Genomic DNA, 17,938 nt, shown 5'->3' with positions numbered 1-17,938 from the left:
GGTGCAAAGGCCCGCAAAAATGGCTGATGAAGGTGATGCCCACGAAAGCGACTTGTCCATATTGAGACAATGTGGGACACCAAGTGCGAGCCACACATTAGCGGCCTCCGAAAGAAAAGTAACGTGGAGGTTGGAAAGGAGTTAAGGCTAAAATGCCGGGTAGTCCATGTCGCTGTGTTGGCTGCGGCAGCAGATGCCTGGTTCACCCGATTGTTTCGCAGTGCAAGTTGCTCATCTTTAACGGCGACTGCCGCTGCAAACAGGCGGGACACTGACCAATCTGCATGAGTCGCTGGTTGTCGCTCGTTACTAGACCGCCATGTGTGACGACGACGGTGAGCCGTTTACGAGCTCGCGTCAAAGATTCCAGTGTATCTCGATATACAAATTTTATTTCTGCTATTGCACGAGAATGTACATACACTGCTTGTCTTCTGCCAATAAAGTCGCACGTTCTGTTCACTCACTTGTGGCTTGTTTGTATGGGCGTCAGTAGAGGCTCTTTGGTCTCCTGGCAATTAGAACGCACCGGCTACGCGGCAGCCGAGGCGAGTACGGCGCGTACGAGCGGATACAAGCGTACACCACCGGCAAAAAGCGGCCATATAGAATAATGCTCTAAAAAAAAAAAAATGCGCATTTCCGCTTCCTGTTTTAGCAGCGTCATCTGGCGTCCACCTAGGTAAGTTCCATGCGCTGCCGCTGCTTATTTTCGAACCACTGCGGAAGGTACAGTTTCCCTTCTCTAAAGTTGTTCTTTATTCTATGGCTTCCACAAATGTGACACTAAGCTCAGCGTTGCCGTGACCGCTACCCTGCTTCAAAGATGACAGACCCGACGTCCGCCAGCGACGTGCAGAACGTCTACCTGACGTCGAAAGACATAAAATACGACCCGCCATTGCCGGCGCAAGCTGTGAATTACGTCCGCGATTTCATCAAGAAACATGCCGGCCAGCGTCCCGGCGAGCTGGCGGATCTTGCGCGCTACACGGCGGTGCTCGAGCCTGATGTTGCACGGAAGAAGCGTGGCAGCGACCAAAAGGGGAGGAAGGGCAAGCTGCTCACTTGTCGAGAGAAACGCAAGTTGGGCATCTTCAACGTGCACAAGGACAAACTGTCGTACGCATCGTTCGTGCCCATCCACCTGATGTGGAAGGATTACTTCCGGGGTCTCGTACGCGACCAAGTGACTGAACATTCGCGGCTCCTGAAAGCCGAGTACACGGGCTGCTTTCTAACGGTCGCCGAGTCCCGCTGCCCGTCGTACGTGGGCGCCAGAGGCATCGTCGTCCAGGAAACCAAGAACGTGTTTCGCCTGATCACCGAGCAGAGTGTGGTGCGTACGGTGCCCAAGGCGCACACTGCGTTTGCCTTCGAGCTTGATGGGAGGATCTACAAGATCTACGGCAGCCACTTCCGTGTCCACAGCTTCGAGAGAATGAAGGCAAAGTTCAAGGCGCGCGGTGTTATCGGCCTGTGATTATAGCAGAGATTACATTATAGCATGTTCACTTGAGTCACGTTCGACTTTCGATAAATGTGTGAAATTTACATAACTTTATGCCAAAACTCTATGCCAAGGTGCTGGAGACTCCATAGAAAGCAAGTCAAGTTGGGATGCGAATGACTGCATTTTATAGAGAGCCTCCATAATTACATAGTAATTGAATATTCATTTATTGTAGAGTCTGCCATGCTACGTTTCTCCATTAAATATATATTGGATCACCCGCTCAAATTACATGCAGAGGTCACTGATCACTGAACTGATCACTGAACTGTGCAATTGCACAAAGCCATCTGAAGCCAGAAGGACAAAGTTTACTAAAGGGAAAATCAGACATCCACCCGTTCGTAGCAATTGCTACAAGGAAACCCATACAGGTTCCTCGAAAGAAAAGCCTCAAAGTTGAAGAAAAATTCGTCCTGGTCCGGGACCAGGACCAATTTTTCTTCAACTTTGAGGCTTTTCTTTCGAGGAACCTGTATGGGTTTCCTTGTAGCAATTGCTACGAACGGGTGGATGTCCGATTTTCCCTTTAGTAATTACTTCTCTCCACCTTGCGGGTTTCCGCAGAAATACTACGTCAAGGACAAAGTTTATGCAAATCCATGTACGAACCATCGTTCCCTTGCTGGTTGAACAGCCACGCCTGCAGCTCCTGTACACACTTGCACCAGAGTTCCCTCTAGCAATCGTTGTAGGAACCTCTATGTATGATGGATCTCTGGGTGTCACAGGTATATACATATCTGACCGCAGTGCTCTTACTACACGACGGGACTGAACAATTGAGCAGTCTCCAAATGGCGACGGAACATTTTTATGTATTGCAAGAAGCACAGGCTTCGATCTTGACGGAGGATCTAAAAGACCTGTGGTGCCCACTTCTGTGTGCACAGCTTCGAAAGAAACAGCCAAATTCAAGGCTCTTGATGTTGTTGGCCTGTGTTGGGTCTCTGGGCATCACAGGTGTTCATGCGTTTGATTGCCGTGCTGTTACGGTACGGTAGGACAGCAAGTTTGAGCAGTCACCATATGGCGACAAAATGTTCTTTATTGTATTGTAAGAAGCACAGACAGTGGACATATCAAGCACTTGAAACCAAATTGAACAAAACTGCCTGTCTTATTTAACCTTCTTTAAAAAAAAAGAGAGAAGCTAGACAATATTTGCACAGCATACCGTACATATTTGGCAAAGCTCCAATGATAATGGACACATATTGGTAAAAGCCTGGCCACAGTTCAAAAGAAATTATGTTTAACAAGGTGCAAGAAAAATATATGAAAGGCGCATGAAAAAATGATTTCATTGTATATTAGTTAACATGTGTATCCCTTTAACTTGTTTCATGAAAGTACCAAGCCCGGTGTGACATAGTTGAAGCTTCCAACATGGTGTTGCATGCGGTGCACTTCCCTGTATGACAATATTTCCCCTAGTATGCCAGAAACAAACGTAAAAGATGCCACAGTGGCATTTGGCAAAAGCTAAAAGTTTATTGACAGATGGCTGTGTTGCATTCATAATCTAATTTAAAAAAAAAACAAAGCTTTTCCAGGAATTGACTGCACACACAAAGAGAAAAATAGCAAAATTTATGATCAATTTAGAGTCAGTGCCATGGCTCATGAATGAAATGAAAAAAAAAGAAGTTTGGCTGCTTTCAAATAACTATGCATATATTAATTTTCCAAACAAGTGAAGAAAGTAATATGCCAGCTGTTGCCAGCTTCAATTGTTGGTCATTAGCTCTGGCCTTACTGCAGTGTCACTCATTCACCAGTAGTTGCCTCCATTGTTGCACACAAAATACACCACTGCAGAAGCTCATTTGATCTGGCTTGAACAATGCTGGAAACATTTCACACACTCGAGTGCACGTCGCAGATTAGGCACTCACTGCTTGGAAATCATGGAGGTGCAGTGGTTTACCCACAAATGAACATTGTGCTCTACCTAGAGCCTGGGAGCCAGGGGCCAAATGAATCCACCGATCTCCCGATTGTCGAGAGCCATAGTTTGTCCACAGGAGTCCTTACTATGCCTTGGCGATGCAAGTCCCAGCGGCAGGGATACCATTCTGGACATTGTCGAATTCCACCATATCATCAAATTCTGTAATGGTGGCATTTTCGAGCCAATGGGAGATGTGTAACAGCCCTCTGGGTCAACCAGAGCTGACAAGATGGTGGATTCAACAATATGACAAAATTTGACAATCACCAGTATAGTATCCCGGATATGGTTCTCTAGAATACTCAAGGGACCATATCTCAGTGTGGAACACCTGCAGCCATGGTTGTGAGCAGTGCTGGCTAACACCCCCTGGGCCAGTCTCTTCACATACACAAATACCCCCTCACCCCCCCCACTCCCAAAAAGAAAAAAAAAACAAAGGAGAGAATGGCAGGGTGACTGCCACGAGTGGTAAAAACACTGCACTCGTCAAGCACAAGATATGGGATTGGCTCCCATATCCTGTTTTTCTGTCTACTTTTATTTCCTCTTTTTATTTTTACATTTCAATGAAGCATAATTTTCCCTATGCTTTCTGAGGCCTCATGGTCTCTTTCAATCACCTCAACAGACAAAAATTTATCCACTCAGATCCCCTTATCCTTCTCACTCATGCCAAAAGTTTCTCAAAAGGTTACGACAGCTGCATTTGTTCCACAAGAGGCTGTGCTGCAGGAATATGGGCTTAAACAATTAAAGTCTAGGCAAAGGTTTTCAAACATGAGAACAAAGGCACATCATATCATCAACTTTAAGTGGACAAACTGCAGAAATTAGCGTTCATTCCAAATATAGGATTGGCACAGCACTTTACAGATATTGTGTGGCAAGACACGGTGCTGAACTGAAAGGTACTAATAAATTACGTGTAATTACAGTTAGGAGATAAGGAAGCAATGCTGTGATAAAGCTGCAAGCCTAAGAAGTTGGTGGATGACACTACAAAACTTCATGGTGTGCAGAAAAAAAAATTAAAACCTTGCAGCAAAATGTATGTGTGCAAGCTCAAGCCATAGTGTTTAGCAAGGCTGCTGAAATAGGTGCTGGCATGAACATCAGTCACAAATAGAAATGGTTGACAAAAAAGTGTCAGTAGTGATCATTTATCATTGAGTTAGAAGTGTTGAGTGCTGTGGAACTTTGCCACAAAAAAACATTCAGGAAAAGTAGCTGCCTTCCCCAGCAATTTCTTCAGAGAATGGAGAAGTTGGAGAGTAAACTTAACACTGACGAAAGAGCACAGTGCTAAGATTGTGAACATGTTTTTGCAATGCAACACATTCAGCTACAAAAAAAAGGGGGCTGCAACACTCTGCTTGACAAATCTTGCACACATTTAGAGTATTTTGCATGGCTATCTGCAGGATTCAAATTCCTCCTGTAGGAAGCATCAGTACAAGAGCTTAGCAGTTCTTTATGCAAGGTGGAACATTTACGTAGACATCCAATTTCATAAATGCATCTTGAGAGGGCCTACGCAGCTCTCGGCAGTAACAATGAACCGTGATGCTTACTGGAGGAGTCCAGAGGAGAGTTCTGACCTCTGTTTGAGCATCAGTCGTCAAGCTGTCTGTTCGACTGTGAAGGTGCATACTTCACTTCATACTTACCAGGCAACACTGCAGAAGCTATGCAGGTAGTGCAGTCACAGCATTATAGCTACACATGTTTCACAGTGCAGTTGCCTTTGATCTGCAAAGCTTTCTACTTAACTATTGCTTCATACATTTAACTAAAGCTTGTGGACATGACAGTACGTCAAATGATGTACTATTATTGGTGCTCCTTTGTGCTTCTGGTATGTGACATACATACTGTGTATTTGTCGTGAGCACAAGCAGTGTGCTGTGGCCATTCTCCACAGAAACATGATCTGCAACTCCTTCCATATATAAATAAATGGCATATTCACACAGAATTAGTTACGTTGAATTACGTAACATATACGTATATATTTCTGTCATATGTGATGCACTATTATTTGGTTGTGAATGCAAGCAGGGAGAAAAATCTCTAGCCTTTGCAGTGTTGCCTGCTATGTATGAAATCAAGTATACTTGCTGACAAAGAGAGATCTGTGCACATACATCAGAAGTTTGCTTGTTGTAGCAAAAGGTAAATGTAGAAAGATGAGGCTTCCTAGGGCTGATGTGTAGAGCTGCCATCTGCTTTTGTTCTTGGCACTAGAAGCAACTGTCAAGACATAGATGCTGTTTACTTTCACCTTTGGTGAAAATGACATTCTACATAATTACAACTAACACCCATCAATTCGAACTTGCATATTTCAAAATATTGGCTAAGACGAAATATTTTCATGGAGCACAACAAGCTCTATAAATGCCACATATGCTTCAAAACCAAGTTTTTCCTGGCAGACTCGACATCGCGAAACCGAGAAAGGTGGCTACTGTGTCCAAAGGATAACAAAGCACTGCGGCTCACGGCAATCTTTTTATCACCATCGATTTATATACTTTCTTCTTTCACTTGGGATGAAAAAATGGGAACCAACAGATGAGCACATCTAGATGGCACAGATGCCATCTTCTAAAGACGTTGACCCCCCATCTTGCCATGTTTCTTTTTATTAGCAGTGGTGGCAATAGGTGACATGCTGCAAGGAGACTTGATGCCTGTATGCAGCAGCCCAGCAGTATTTATTAACAGTAAGAGAAAAAAAAAATGAAGTTCCATAGCCAATTTTAGAACACTTATGGTGGCTAAAACTTGTCAGTAAGAACTGATCAATGAAGGACCTAAAAAACTCACTTGATAATTTATCGATCAAGCACACCAGTCATAATTTTTCATGTGAGCACAGGCACATGTAGAAGCTGCCTCACGAGCTGCATTTAGTGGTCACTGTTGGATAGCAGAGACAGACTGTCTCCACATGCGTTTTTACTTGTCGCAAGGTCCTGGTGTGAACATGGTTTACAAGGAGCCTGTTAAACAGAAACTCCAGTGCAAAATTACTTGCTTAGATCACAGTCATCAATAAAGTTAAAATTTAATAAAACCGTTTTTTTTTTACCTTATCAAATCAGTGGTTTTATTGGCTGTACTCCATAGTTATCACAATATCCTTCACTGCAGTCATGATCACTGGCTGAATCTGGCAAATACATTAAAAAATGAAATGAAACCACACATAGAACTGCTGACTCCACACCAACATCAAGCGTTATCAAAAGTGCAGTATAACCACAGATTGCAGGAGTCGTTTAGAAAGTCGAGTAAGGAAGGTTTGCAATCGTGGCCTTTGTATAGCTACTAAAAGGGTTGCAACGCTGACCAAGGTGTTTATGTAAATCTCTCACAAGTTGCCTTGAGGAACATACGTGGGCCAGTCTCTAACGCTGACATTTATACAGGCAACAATCTACCAACAATGTCGGAAAACTTGCATGCTGTGCCTACCTTATTTAGTAAAGAGGAAGAGAGAGAGAGAATTCACATTGTTACTCTGTGAGCTGCATGAGAGACATTCTTTCCAAGACCACCATATGCACCTGCAACAAACACTTGCTCAATGCAAAAACAAAGATAAATCAAGCTTTACAGCTGCCAACAATTCACCACTGTTATGACGATATGTACAACTTACTGAGAACAACACATCCCAGCAAACATGCACTGTCCTTGCCACAAGTTCCAAGCTTGCTGTTGACACATGCTCGGCCAGCACCACAGGTGGAGTGCCGTGTCACTTGGACAGCACAAGCTTCTCCTTAAAGATCTTTTTCAGTGACTTGCGCTTCTCCTCGTCCCCCACCTCATCGCGCTTCTTATCCGACTTGGACTTCTTGTGCTTTTCCTTTTTCTTGTGCTTCTTTTCAGGTGTGGGCTCGGGTGTGACCATCTTTTCTTTGATCTCACCTAAAAAAAAATAAAGAGTAAGTACACTGTGGTTGCTTACCATTAAGGCATGACTGTCACTAGGATTTTGCATTTCCTGACCCCTCATTATGGATTTATTAGAATCTTACAAGGTATGTCACATATTACTTTTTCCTGGTGTACATTAAAGAAGCTGCTTTTACTACATCACAGTTGCCAGAGTGACATGACATGACAAGAACTTTATTTGAGTCCTGAGGGACTGAGATCTTGGGGAGCTAAAACCGAAGGCTCCCGAAGATCAAGTCGGTGGCGCCACCCACGATGAAATAAATAATTAAAGTAGCAATCATTAAAAACAACACAGGGTCAAGAATATGCAAGTATAAAAAAAATAACCAACCCTTCCCCTACCGGAAAATGGGGGTGAGCGAAGCTTGTCCTGCATGCACCTGAGCTTCGTCACAGTTAGGTAGCCCACAGGTAATGGTGCAGGATTGCTTTGACCTCCCGCTCCCTCATCTCAGGATCTTCTCGTTGCTGTTGGATTGCCTGGGCTAGGGCGGCTCTAAAGGCGCGTTTATAGTCCAACATTATCGGCGCGCAGTCGACCATCGCTCGATGCCAGGCGCATCGGAGTGCATTGGCAGCGTCCGGTTACGTTGGCTGCACCACTGCGTCGAACCATCGGTCGAACTATAGACGCTGTTATTCTCACCAACATGACAGACCGTGTGCGCACGCCCACGCTATGTTGGACTATATTTAGCCCTTGATGGCTGGATCAAGGGCTACATCAAGATTGTGCAGCCGCGCCGTTAACAGCAGCCACCGGAGTAGACCCTCCCCCGTGCCTCATGAGCAAAAGACGGTGCGTTTCCGCCCTGCCTTCCTTCCTTGCGCGTGCGATATTGAGCCACGATCGTCTCGGCCGACTCTCGCAAGTGAGTTGTCAGCCCGTGTCGACGCGGCAAAAGTATGTTTTATACGCCCGATTTCGAAAAAAATTTACACTAATTTTGTCCGCTGTCACCGAAAGTCTGTTGTAGCACGGTCCGTTAAAAATGAACTTTGTTGCATTAATAAAACAGGTAGAACAAACTAAGGCTGAAATATGGCCAGTTATATCCAAAAGTATTTTGTGCCCGGGTCCGTTGTAACGAGAGTACAGTGTATTCTCAAATCTGGCATTCCTGATCAGAGTTCTTGCATTCTTGCATAGAGTCCACATTCTGTAAACATAATAAGCTTACTGAAAAACTGAAAATTTTTAATCCGTTCAGCAGCCGTACGCTTCTCCTGATTCTCAAGATTTGAGAAATGCAATGAAACTAAATTGTCAATAGACATAATTATTCAGCGCTTAAGGGAAATACAGAGCTCCAGAACTGCCAACAGCAACACTTGATAAAAGCAGTGCCTCAAAACTACAAAACCTGTAATGATCTTTAAATGGAAAAAAGAATAAACTAAACGGAAGTTGGATCTTCTGACAACTGCCTAATGCTCCCTTGCAGTTACTTACGGTGCAGCATACCATGACATCTGAATGTGTTGCAGGCTGTGTGACAAGGGTGTTATGTATATAAAGTTGCTGACTTCTCTTGGTAAGGATTGTATTCTCAAGAGGAACTCCACTTTCATGCAAAATGTTGTAGAGAGCTGGAATGAGTCTTGGCACTCACTTGAGTTCATCTGGTCGGTCGTCTACTATGTTGCTACGTTGTGCCATGCAACAAGCAGCAGTAAAGCAGACAACCAAGCAAGCCAAAGCGAGTGCCAAGACGTCGTAGCATTCTGCTCCCAGGCGACCGCCTTCTGTGTCATGGTTTCGTGACAATGTACACCTCCTGGGAAACTAAACCAACACTTATTCATAGGAAAGCCATTATAGTAAGCTATTTAGAGTGTTCTGAGGCCACTTAGAAATGGAGGACCATCATTTAAAGCAATAAATGAAATCGAAAATGTCATATCAGTACCCCTTTAGAGGCTACACTAGCCGACTGATACTTCAATGTGGAAGTGGTGTTCCGTACGACACAGGTGGAAATGCTGTGTTTGGCAGCACCACACTCACTCTGCTTCTGTGCCATCTGCTCCTGTATGCTCCAGTCCTCCTGCATCACTCTGCAACAAGGAGGTGCATTTGCTTATGTGTCTCTGCACTGATTAATTCTTCAAACGAGCAGCACAACAAACACTCTAAAAACAAAAAATTAAGAGCAAACTCCCTTAAGGTTAGATCCAGTCAGCTACATTTTCCAACTGGGTGAATAGCTCGGGAGCCTTCATTTAGTTTTCTTAAAGCTCGGCGCAGTTCTGTTTAGTTGAACTGCTGAAACGGTCAACAAGTTTCAGTCTACACAATCAGCAGTGAACCAGCTACAGTTGTGAGATGGAAATGCTCTTGGCAACAGAGAAAATGACACATGTATGAATGCAACTGAATGGAACCAACCTACAATAAAGTCAAGGAAAAGGAAATTGTGTTCTTTAATTGAAATGTAGAAATAACAATGAAGACAAGAAATGAAAGTAGAATAAAAGACAACTTGGCCAAAAGATAACTTACTACCAGGGGGAAAGTTGTTTGTTCCACTTCCATTTCCTGTCCACTCTGGCAGACCACTGTTTGCTGTTGCCAGACACCAATTGATAGAATGCCGCATTGCACATAGGAGAAGTTAATTAAGTTTAACCAATTTGATTTTTTGTTAGTTACAACGACAATCAATTGTTATGTGTAACTGACATGTAGAGGAGGGGCACATTTTGCGTGGGAAAATCTAGGCAAGCTGTTTTAAAGTTTCTGGAGATTGAACTCGGCAACTGCCAGCCAATACGTGTGAGCTGGACATGAAATGCAAGAATGCACTCAACCTCCACAAAAACTGGGCACAGCCTCACACAGGCACTCTACTGGTACAACTGAGATATGAACATTGGCGCTACACCATTATGCCGTGACAGGCAGGCAAGAAGTAAATTTTAAAAAATGAAATGCCCACCTCCGCCGATCCATTTCCTGGCTGTCGACTATCTCATTGCGTGCCTCGACAACCTCAAGCAGCCGTTGGAGCAGTTCCTCCTCCCGTTTGGCATCATCTTCACACTTTTGATTCACTGCAAGGAAAAGGCACAAAGAATAAAATGACCACAATCCTCCTGCTGGATTTCTAGCATGAAATTTATTCCCATATTGCACCAAGCACGACTAGTGCCTCTGACAATAATCATCACTCTCATGCCACCGATTAGCACCTGCATTCATGAGAGGCAACCAGCTGAGTGCATTCACTAGGGAGCAGCTCAACCAAAGTAGTGCACTGTGTGTAGTGTTAAAGAGGCCTTCAAGGCAGGTCTCCTTAAAGGGCCCCTCACCAGGCCCCACAGCAAATTTTGGTTATACATTGGAAGTTGTTACGTGTCCTCTAGGGAGCGTTCTGCTGCAAAAATTTTTCAAATTGGCTCATTAATGGCCGACATAGAAATATTTAAGTGCCGCGAGCCCATGATTTCAGCAGGCGTGCTCCACTGCAAAGCGACACACTCTCTCAACTCACTCCGTCTAGCCTTCACAAGCGAAATTCCTTCCCTCCGTTCTCCTATGCCAGACCTCGAGGATCGCGTGATGCATACGTCGCGGGCCCCACCTTAATTTTTAACGCGACAGCGTTATGGCGCGTTCATGGCGCGTTCACACTGAGGCATTCGGCGTCGGGAGCGGCGCCCAATTCGGCGGAACCCAGTTCGGCGGCGGCGAGATCCGTCGGAACAGCCCCTTCCGCGCCGATCGCTCCCGGACCGATTTTTGCGGCAGCTGCCGCCGGATTGCCTCGCCGCGAACCAATCGGAGCGCGTCTCAGCAATTCGAAAGATGGCGGCCAAGTCCAACGCTCTCGTCATATCGCAGTCTTCGAACGCGTCGCGACATCGGAAATGCTCATCGAATTCGAGCGTAACCGCCCCGTCCTTTTCGACAAGTACCACGCGAAGCACAAGGTATAAGCGACCTGACAAGGTGGCGTGACCAAGCTACGCGCGCCCTTGCAAAGCAGGACGAACCCAGCAACGCCCGTGGCGTGGTCCCTTCGGCGAATGCTTCTGCGCGTCACGCATCGCCAGAAAGGTGCTTGCCAACAGGCCTAGCAGTACTGCCTCTTCTTGCTCAGGGTTTATCATTGCTTTTTCAAGCCATGGTGGAGACGCGCAAAATTACCGCACAAACTCGACGCGAACGGAGACAACTGCGTAATCTCGAGCTGCGCGAACATCCGGGATATCCCGCGCTTGGTTGGAGGTGAGCACTTTGCACTTTATGAGGCAGATGGCGCTGTATCTCGTTCCGGCGGCGCGGTGCGCAAGCAATGTGAACGACGCGATTTTCGGCGTCAGGAGAATTCCATTCTCTGTAGACGCCGGATTCCTCAGTGTGAACGGGCAGGAGCTCGTGTCGCAGAAAAACCGGTGTCGTCCCAGAAGGCACTTCATAAATAAAAAACATCTTGCAAGATGGGCTGGTGAGAATAGAACCAGGGTCTCCGGAGTGTGAGACGGGGACGCCACCACTCAGCCACGAGTTCGTTCCTTCAAAACGGGACAAAATCGCCTCTAGTGAATGCGGTGTTCCCTTAGAAACGTGCCGTAGAAAGTTATACTGCGGTTTATATCGGTAATTATGCCCATGCAACTTACAGAAGTCGCAGTTTCACGAGCAGCGAAGTACGTTTCCGTTACAATTTCTTCTGCGCACACGCAGAGCCATCTTGCGGCAAACACAGAAGACCCCCTCCTCGCAATGTACGGCGCTGCCCCGACACATGGCGCGCCACTCGCCCCATGATCGCGTCCGCCTTCATGGCGTGTCGGGGCCCGGCTATCTGTGCCGATCGCGACGTTTGGCTGGCGTAGCGCGTTTGAGTAGGCGGTGCGAACGGGGTGCGATAACGCTATCGCGTTCCACTCTTGAAGGCGAAGCTTAAGCGTCCTCCAATTTTTTTTCTTCTTGCTTTTTTTTTTTTAGCACTGGGCACTTCCGCTGACGGTGTTGCGCGCAGGCTGTTGTGATTTTCTCGTTTCGCGCAGCGCCCGGTTTTGCGAGCTGTGCACAAGGTCACATGACTAGCGGTACAATTAAGTGCTACACGAATACTGAGGCAGAACAAGCGGATTGCAGAGCATGATCACGAGCTCGAACACAGTAGAAAACGGCACAGTTTCGGTACCTGCGAATGAGACTGCATGACCGTGGGAACAAGCAGACGAAGCGGAAGTACAACTCTCTTGCTTCGGTGCGAAGTAAAACAAAATACTTGCAGACATTCCGTTTGTACGTTTTATTATTTCTCTAAACTTCAATTCGTCAATTCAAGCAATAGATCACACAAATAACAGATGTTGCCTTGAATAATTCTCGCAGTCGCGTGTCACCACGAGCGATGTTGTCACACTGCGCACACGATTACATAGGCGCAGGGCCACGACTACGTCACCGTCCGGCTTGGAGCACGGTCACCGTGAGGGAAAGGAAAAACTGTATTCGCATTGAAATTTCAGACCTTTCTGTGGCACGTAGCGATGCAGTTCTTTGCAAACACAATTATTAGCATGCATTGTATGCTCTGCACTTATGGCCAGATCTGGTGAGGGGTCCTTTAAAGGGGCCCTGAACCACTTTCTACAGCAATGCATTTGAAGTTAAATTAGACTATTTCAGAAGTACTTTGCCGCAAAAAGTTCTTCAATGCATTCAGCAGAAGCGGAGTTATTAGCAATCGAGCAAACCGTTTGTGGTGTTTCTGCTCCTTCTTCAATGATTTGCACTGCGAAGGCTATGGCACAGTGGCGTGCATGGGCCCGCATCGCACCGCCTAGTGTACACCACCGTGGCAGACAGTTCATGTTTGATTTTGGACGTTCACATAGACGCACAATTTCCGATTTTGGCACCTATGAAGTGCCAAACGGGGCTTTAGTCAGACGCGGTTGTCGTCAGCGAGCTGCAGTGCAGTCGTCGCGGCATCCTGCGGCGGCTGCAGTATCTGCGCTGCGTATCAGACCGCAGCTACATGCAACTGCAGTGCTTGCTTTGTGCATAACAGGGCTAGAGTGCACACTCGCGCTCGTATGCTCCTGTCTGGCTCTAGCTACGGTGCATGGCGCGGACCGGCTTTGTCCTGCACCAGCTTGACCGATGGATAGTAGCCACATCCAACTTTCTAATTTTGAAGCGCTCTCAATACGAAGCGAAGTTTGCCAACCCATCTAACCAGGAGCGGTCAGGAGTGAGCGTACGCTGGCACACGTGCATGTGGTCTGAGCTTAAGTTCCAAGTGGTTCAAGGCTAGTTGAGTGTTTAAAACTAGCCGAAATTAGCGAGACCCAACGGCTACGACACCAATAAGCAGGGTGGCCAATGTTTAATTCCTACATGGATGTTTTTGGCCGAGCATAAGCTGACGATAGTCCACTTCCTCCCAAAGTATGTAATTATTATCGAAATTGGAAAGCAGGTTTTCGCTTACTTCAGCCTGTTTATTAAACTATGTCAATAAATATACACAGTAACAATAAGAAAAAGCACACTGATCCAAACATCCTGCTTGATTGATGTCCGCTATTGGCCAATAGCAGCCGTGTATGGGAATCTGTTATATTATGAAATAAAATGTCCAGGAAAGAGTGAGGAGCAGGCTCCTGTTGAAAAGAAAGCGTTTGAGAGAAATGTGACTTCACCCTCTAGTTGTGACGTCCACATGCCCCGCACGACTGCAAAATTTGGCTCAGATCTGCACTGCAGCATATTCTATCTGCGGACTGTGCTATTTCACCAAGCCTTAGGAGTGGTTCAGGGCCCCATTAAGCATGCACAACCGCAGCAGCAGATTTTCACTTTTACAATGAAAAAGTCAACAGCTGTGGCAGATCACACACTTTCTGATGCAGTCAACTTTTACTCTGGCAAAACAGGAAATTGGGCGAGTTGGTATAGGCTGACCATATTTAACTGTAGTGCAGTTAAATATGGTTAAAATAATTAAAAAAGACAGAGCAAGACTCCTTCTTACTCCTGCTCAGTCTTTTTGCAGAGCTGTTCAACAAGGACAGTTCAACATGGTCGGTGCCACTGAGTAAACATAAGGAATGGTATGTGCTAAATTACACTGCCATTAACTTTGTTGGGCCATCAATGTGACAAAGAAAACCAGTGCAACACTTACAGGGCTTTGTCATTATGCAGCGTATCTGGTACTCAAGCTCAACTTGTTCTTCTTCAAGTCTCTGCGAACGTTTTCTGCAAATGTATAGAACATGAATCAAGAAAGAAAAAAATGTTAGTCAAGGGCAACACTAGCCACCCAAATCTGTGTCATCAATCCTGAAATGTGCGGATGCGACCATGATTGAAACAGCATCCACTTCTTGAATGTGAACACTGCAGCTGCTGGCAGCTGCTCACAAAACATACAGCTTCTAGAAAACCTCTTGAAGTTACTGCAAAGGTGCACAGACATCTTGTTATGTTATCGAACACTCAATAAACGATTGTGGCAAGGGGTCTTTTTAAAACCTCCTTGAAACATCCATGTTGAGAGCATATTTACATAATTAGTATTCTTGGCTCAATTATCAGTGTTTGCCTGCAATCCGGATTCTAGTTAAAAGGGCATTGAACCACTTTTTATCGATGTGGAGAAAGGCATCTGAACTGAAAATAAGCTATTTCAGAACTAATTTGCCGCGAGAATTACTTCAGTGCATTCAGCAGAAGCAGAGTTATTGGTAATCAAGCACTGCCTCCGTGGTACTTCCACTCCTTCTTCAATGCCTTGCACTGTGAAGGCTACGGCAGTGTGGGACGTGCTCCGCCTTCTAAATGTCACCATGGTGCGAAGTTGAAATTTTATATTGGATGTTAACGTAGACCCCACGACTTCCGATTTCGGTGCCTATGACGCGCTAAACGTAAGCCAAACGCCGTTGTCCTCAGCGAGCTGCAGTGTGCTTAGCCAGTGGACTCATGGCGGCACCCCGTGGCAGCCACAGTATCTGCATTACATAGCACACCGCAGCTACCAATAGCAACCGCACATAGGAATCCACTTTATAACGAAATAAAGCGCCCAGAAGAGAATGAGGAGCACGCTTCTGTTGAAAACAGAGCCCCATACACCGTGTGCAACAGCAAAACTTGGCTGAGATCATCATTGCAGTGTATGCTACCCATGGACTATGTTATTTCACCCATGGATTATGTTCAGGGCCCGTTTAAGGCTTTATGATTTACTGCTGCTGTCTACCTGTAGTTTTGGTCACCGTACATCAATATGCCTGGTTTTCTTCCGTTAACATCACACTGTGACACTGTTTGCCACCTTCACGTCAGCTAAACGAGCTTCACATCGGTCAGATGTGCCTGCACCCAAACGACAACATTTTGCAGTCCGCATACCAGCCAGTAGGCCAAACATGCTCCAGGCTTAAATCAGTCCAGTGTTACTGCTTAGACTTCTGTCGCGCACTTCTCTATGTAACACCACTCTGCAATTCTCCTTCCCTACTCTGTACCCCTTGCCCATCTCACCTCATCAGCTACTCCACCAAGGCCATACCTCCAAACGTTGCCAAAGGCCAGGTTTTAATCTGTGCAATGCTATCAGATTTATCATTTTTGAGTGAGAACAATGGGTACAGGCAATAGCTGAGGGGGACCCAGGTATCTTCTGGTAAATACATTCATACAAGAACTTAAAAATGTGTTCATGTTGTTTACAATCTGCCAACATTATTATAATGTGCAGAGATTGCTCATACATTGACATTTCCTCAAACAAGTGCTCTGTGTTTATTATTCATCAAGCAAAAAAATCTTGCAGTGCATGCGAAGAAATCAGCATTTTCTCCTGTCATGCACAACATTCTAAAGCTTGCAACACCGTGTTTTAGTCCTCTGCAAAGCAAGCACAATGTGGTGTGTCTCAATGTTCTCTGAAAGTACGTCAAGCTGCATAAACACTTCTCCTGTTCGGTTACTTCAATGAAACTGCCGCTCAAAGCACACCTCACTGCACTACCAATTACCGCGGTCCTGCAAACATTCTGGTGATGAGAACACAGACACAGAATCAACGTCGGCTCATGGCAAAGGCAATCTCACAGTTAATAACAAACTATCACAGAACGTTCTAGCTGCTGATGCAGGACATTGTGCAGAGCATTTTACATGGCATTTGTGTCACACCATAGTTTTCTACAAAAATTACAAGAGGGAACTCTGGTGCTAGAGTCTATGAGAGCTCCAACTATGGTGGTTCAACTGGCAGAGGAATAGTAAGTAGTATGTGGATCTGCCAGTACTTCATCTTTCTGGCTTCAAATGGCCTTGTGACTTTGCAAATTGATCATATTCAACTAAATATTATGTTATAATTTAAACAATTCACAATGATTACACATGTGTGCAGGAATTTTCTGCCTTCATGCATTTCAAAAGTATTTCTAAGAAAATTAAAAGGGTGCACTGTAATAAGTAATGCCACAAGCACAAGCTTTTGTTTGGTAATATACTGCAAGAAAAAAAAACAGTAATCAAAACTGCAGAACTTACATGTACATGAGTTCTGCCTGCCGCCTGAACAGGTTGTTCTTTTCATTGACGAGCTCAAAAAGATGCATAATCATTTCCTCCTCTTCAACTGTTGGCTCGACATCTGCATTAGGCAGAAAATAGAAGGATATTCCTTGTGCTGTTGCCCCAAAATACATCATTTAGCAGCGCAAACAATATAGAATGAGTGAAAATATGTGTGAGCTCTTACACATCACTGTCACTGCACTTCACACTAAAATGGTGTGTACAAGACTCCAGCGAGCAGCCATCCTAACCTCTTCTACCTCCGCTCACAGGGTTCCAGTGTCCCCACTGTTTACATGTTTGCCCACAAACACATGACACTGTAACCTGTCAACATCAATGAATGAATTGCAATGATTCAGGTATGATCATTTACAGGAACCTTTTTGGGAGCCTCCATTCGTTTTACTTCAACAAGAGGCTAGCTTCCATAGCCGACACCGAGAAGGCTTAGGAGTAAGGATCGACGACGAATGCCTCGGCAACCTATGTGTTTGCCGATGACATTGTTCTATTCAGCAACACTGCAGATGAGTTACAACAAACAATTGAGGACCCTAACAGAGAGAGTGTAAGAGTGGGGTTGAAGATTAATATGCAGAAGACAAGGATAATGATGAATAACCGGGCAAAGGAACAAGAGTTCAGGATCGCCACTCAGCCTCTAGAGTCTGTGAAGGAGTACGTTTACCTAGGTCAATTAGTCGCAGGGAACTCTGATCATGAGAAGGAAATTCATAGAAAAATAAAAATGAGTTGGATCGCATACGGCAGACATTGTCAGCTCCTGAATGGAAGCTTACCAATATCATTGAAAAGGAAGGTGTATAATCAGTGCATTTTACCGGTGCTGACATATGGGGCAGAGACTTGGAGACCGACAAAGAAGCTTGAGAACAAGTTAAGGACCGCACAAAGAGCGATGGAACGA

The 17,938-nt window shown here is 45.3% G+C and overlaps 2 protein-coding genes across 3 annotated transcripts in view; one reads left to right on the top strand and one right to left on the bottom strand.

Annotated features, from left to right (window-relative positions):
* The first annotated feature begins 774 nt into the window (after positions 1-774).
* On the top strand, positions 775-1,741 carry Pop4 (ribonuclease P/MRP subunit POP4). Its single transcript, XM_050173461.2, has one exon. It carries the CDS (start codon positions 827-829, stop codon positions 1,481-1,483), a length of 657 nt encoding a protein of 218 aa, XP_050029418.1. The 5' UTR covers positions 775-826; the 3' UTR covers positions 1,484-1,741.
* A 785-nt stretch (positions 1,742-2,526) lies between these two features.
* Positions 2,527-17,938, bottom strand: part of LOC126525551 (uncharacterized) — a 71,406-nt gene continuing 55,994 nt past the window's right edge. For both annotated transcript variants that reach the window (XM_072289901.1, XM_072289902.1), the window contains exons 5-9: positions 16,981-17,083; positions 14,594-14,667; positions 10,382-10,496; positions 9,451-9,500; positions 2,527-7,409 (exon numbers count right to left, since the gene is read on the bottom strand). In XM_072289901.1, coding sequence (XP_072146002.1) covers positions 7,237-7,409; positions 9,451-9,500; positions 10,382-10,496; positions 14,594-14,667; positions 16,981-17,083 — 515 coding nt within the window. In that variant the 3' untranslated portion in view covers positions 2,527-7,236. The remainder of the gene's footprint in view (positions 7,410-9,450; positions 9,501-10,381; positions 10,497-14,593; positions 14,668-16,980; positions 17,084-17,938) is intronic.

Source organism: Dermacentor andersoni, chromosome 8, assembly GCF_023375885.2.
Source record: "Dermacentor andersoni chromosome 8, qqDerAnde1_hic_scaffold, whole genome shotgun sequence".
Taxonomy (NCBI): domain Eukaryota; kingdom Metazoa; phylum Arthropoda; class Arachnida; order Ixodida; family Ixodidae; genus Dermacentor; species Dermacentor andersoni.
Note: the sequence above shows the minus strand (reverse complement) of the source record. Positions and strands in the feature narration are given on the sequence as shown.

Bases quoted from the DNA above. Each gene is read 5' to 3' on its own strand.
- Pop4 (XM_050173461.2), top strand. From the start codon at position 827: ATGACAGACCCGACGTCCGCCAGCGACGTGCAGAACGTCTACCTGACG.